We start from the raw sequence: 2248 nt of genomic DNA, 5'->3' as shown, positions 1-2248 counted from the left end.
GTGGGGCTAAGTGCAGATGGAACTTAGGTTAGTAAAGAATCCTGTTTAATCCACTCTGATTCCCTTCCAGGAAGCCTCCCCAAACCTACCATCTGGGCTGAGCCAGACTCTAGGATCATGTTGGGACAGTCTGTAACCATTTGGTGTCAGGGTTCCCTGGAGGCAGAGGAATACCACTTGTATAAAGGAGGAATAACAGAGCCATGGGACAGACAATGCCCACTGGAGCCCAGGAACAAGGCCAAGTTCTTCATTCAATATATGACACCTGACTATGCAGGACAATATCACTGTTACTATCTCAGCCACACTCAGTCAGCAGTACACAGTGACCCTCTGGATCTGATGTTCATAGGTGAGAGGACACTCAGCTCGTAACCTCAGGTTCTGACCCTCAGAGCAGGGTCAGCCCTTCTTTGGTGACATGACATGGTCTGAGTCACTATGGGACACATCTGCCTTCTTCTCTTCTAGGAGCCTACATGAGACCCACCCTCTCAGTCCTGTCGAGCTTTATGGATTCCTCCGGAGGGAATGTGACCCTCCAGTGTGTCTCACAGCTGGGGTCTAGCATGTTCATTCTGTATAAGGAGAGAGAACACAGGCAACTCGGGAGGCTAGTCTCGCAGCAACGCTCCAGTGGGCTTTTCCAGGATTCGTTTTTTGTGGACCCTTCAATCCCTAACAACACGTTGACATTCAGATGCTACAGCTTTTTTGAGAACAATCCCTATTTATTGTCGTCCCCCAGTGACAGCCTGGAGCTGCCAGTCTCAGGTGAGGAAGTCGTGGCCTCATGAGTGAGTGTGGTCAGTAGGGTCCTCCATCCCATGCCTCATATTCCCTGCATAGTGTGCGCCCCAGGTTCTGAATGTACCAGGTGAGTTGGAGGGAAATATTGAGAAGGCTTTGAACTGCGATGAAGGCTTCCAGTGGTAACGTTAACTTTTCCCACTCTCCTTGTTCTAGTCCCAAGATCATCTGGAGACTGCATCTGCCCACCCAGAGAGCACAACTCAGTAACTTGTAAGTCCCAGGGATCTCTGCCCAGAGAGTGTCCCATTTCTCTCAGGTCTTTCTTGTGGGTGTCTCAGTTGATCTAACTGTTGTTCCAATTGTTAGGCATTGATGGGGAGTTGGACAGATGAGGGGGTGACTACAGGACTCCCTGGTGATCTGTGGTTGTAATGGGAGTAATGAATTGGGGTAGTTATATTCTACATGGAGGGGCTTCCAGGCTGGAGGAAGATCATCCAGCATAATATGTGTGAGAGCATCATTCCCACTCCCCATCCTTACTCTTCTGCCAGGAAACCTCAACAGTTCTCCGAAGTGCTGAAGTGCTGTGTGAAGAAGGGTCATTGATTTAAGATGAATTGGGGAAAACCAACAGTGGAGGGGGTATTTCATATGGTGATTTTGGACCATTCCCTTTTCTATCTGGGAGTCAGTGTTTCCATTTGTAGTAGAATAGAGCTTAGCTGAGATCTCAAAGATGTTTTCTCTCTGCCCACCTTGGAAGCTGGTCCAGGTCTGTAGGAGTGAAAAATGGTCAGGCTTGGGATGTTGGGGCAGAGAAGACAGAAGGGAATTTAAATAGCCCAGGTGGTGGATCCTTTTGCTATTTGAGGGGATTTGTTAGCACATGGGGTCCCAGAGGCCATCTCTAAGTTGCCCCCACAATTGTAAGATGAATATATGTTGGTAGTGGTTATGCACAGAAGTCCATCACCTCCATGGTTCAACATGTGACTTCCCGCAGGCCCACATCCTGGGAGGCAGAAGAGCTAACTGGATTAGGGGCTCTGGGGGTGGAGATGCCTGGGTGTAAGCAGTGCTTACTGGAGAGAGAATCATCTGCCCCAGCACTGAGGCATGGGTGATGCAACATCTCAAATCCTGCGGACTTTGGTCTTGTATGGAAATCTGGAAGTTTGGTGTCACACTGTGATAGTGTCTACACCTTCAGTGCTCCCCTAGAGACCTCGGGATGGAACTCCACATCTCACCTGCACATCTGTTCAACTGGACATGTGCCCAGGGCGAGGCCTCCCTCGGTCCCACCCTCACTGCACCCCTGCATAAATTGGGTATCTGATGTGCAGTCCATTAGTTAATGTCTAACCTTTGTGGGAGGTGTTAATATGAAACTGTAGTGTTGTGGCACTGTGGGTTAATGTGATGGACTGCAAAGTCAGTTTGAGCTGCAAGGTTGGTGATTCATCTGCTCCTCAGAAACCCTATATGG

The 2248-nt window shown here is 49.2% G+C and overlaps 1 protein-coding gene across 1 annotated transcript in view; it reads left to right on the top strand.

The window, feature by feature from the left end:
- Positions 1-2248, top strand: part of LOC102823108 (leukocyte immunoglobulin-like receptor subfamily A member 6-like) — a 48113-nt gene that overhangs the window by 252 nt on the left and 45613 nt on the right. Inside the window, exons 2-3 of the mRNA XM_006868307.1 lie at positions 71-355; positions 475-777. Of these exons, the coding sequence (XP_006868369.1) occupies positions 71-355; positions 475-777 (588 nt within the window). The remainder of the gene's footprint in view (positions 1-70; positions 356-474; positions 778-2248) is intronic.

The sequence above is a fragment of the Chrysochloris asiatica genome, unplaced genomic scaffold (genome assembly GCF_000296735.1).
Source record: "Chrysochloris asiatica unplaced genomic scaffold, ChrAsi1.0 scaffold00116, whole genome shotgun sequence".
NCBI lineage: Eukaryota > Metazoa > Chordata > Mammalia > Afrosoricida > Chrysochloridae > Chrysochloris > Chrysochloris asiatica.
This window is presented reverse-complemented; position numbering and strand designations above follow the sequence as displayed.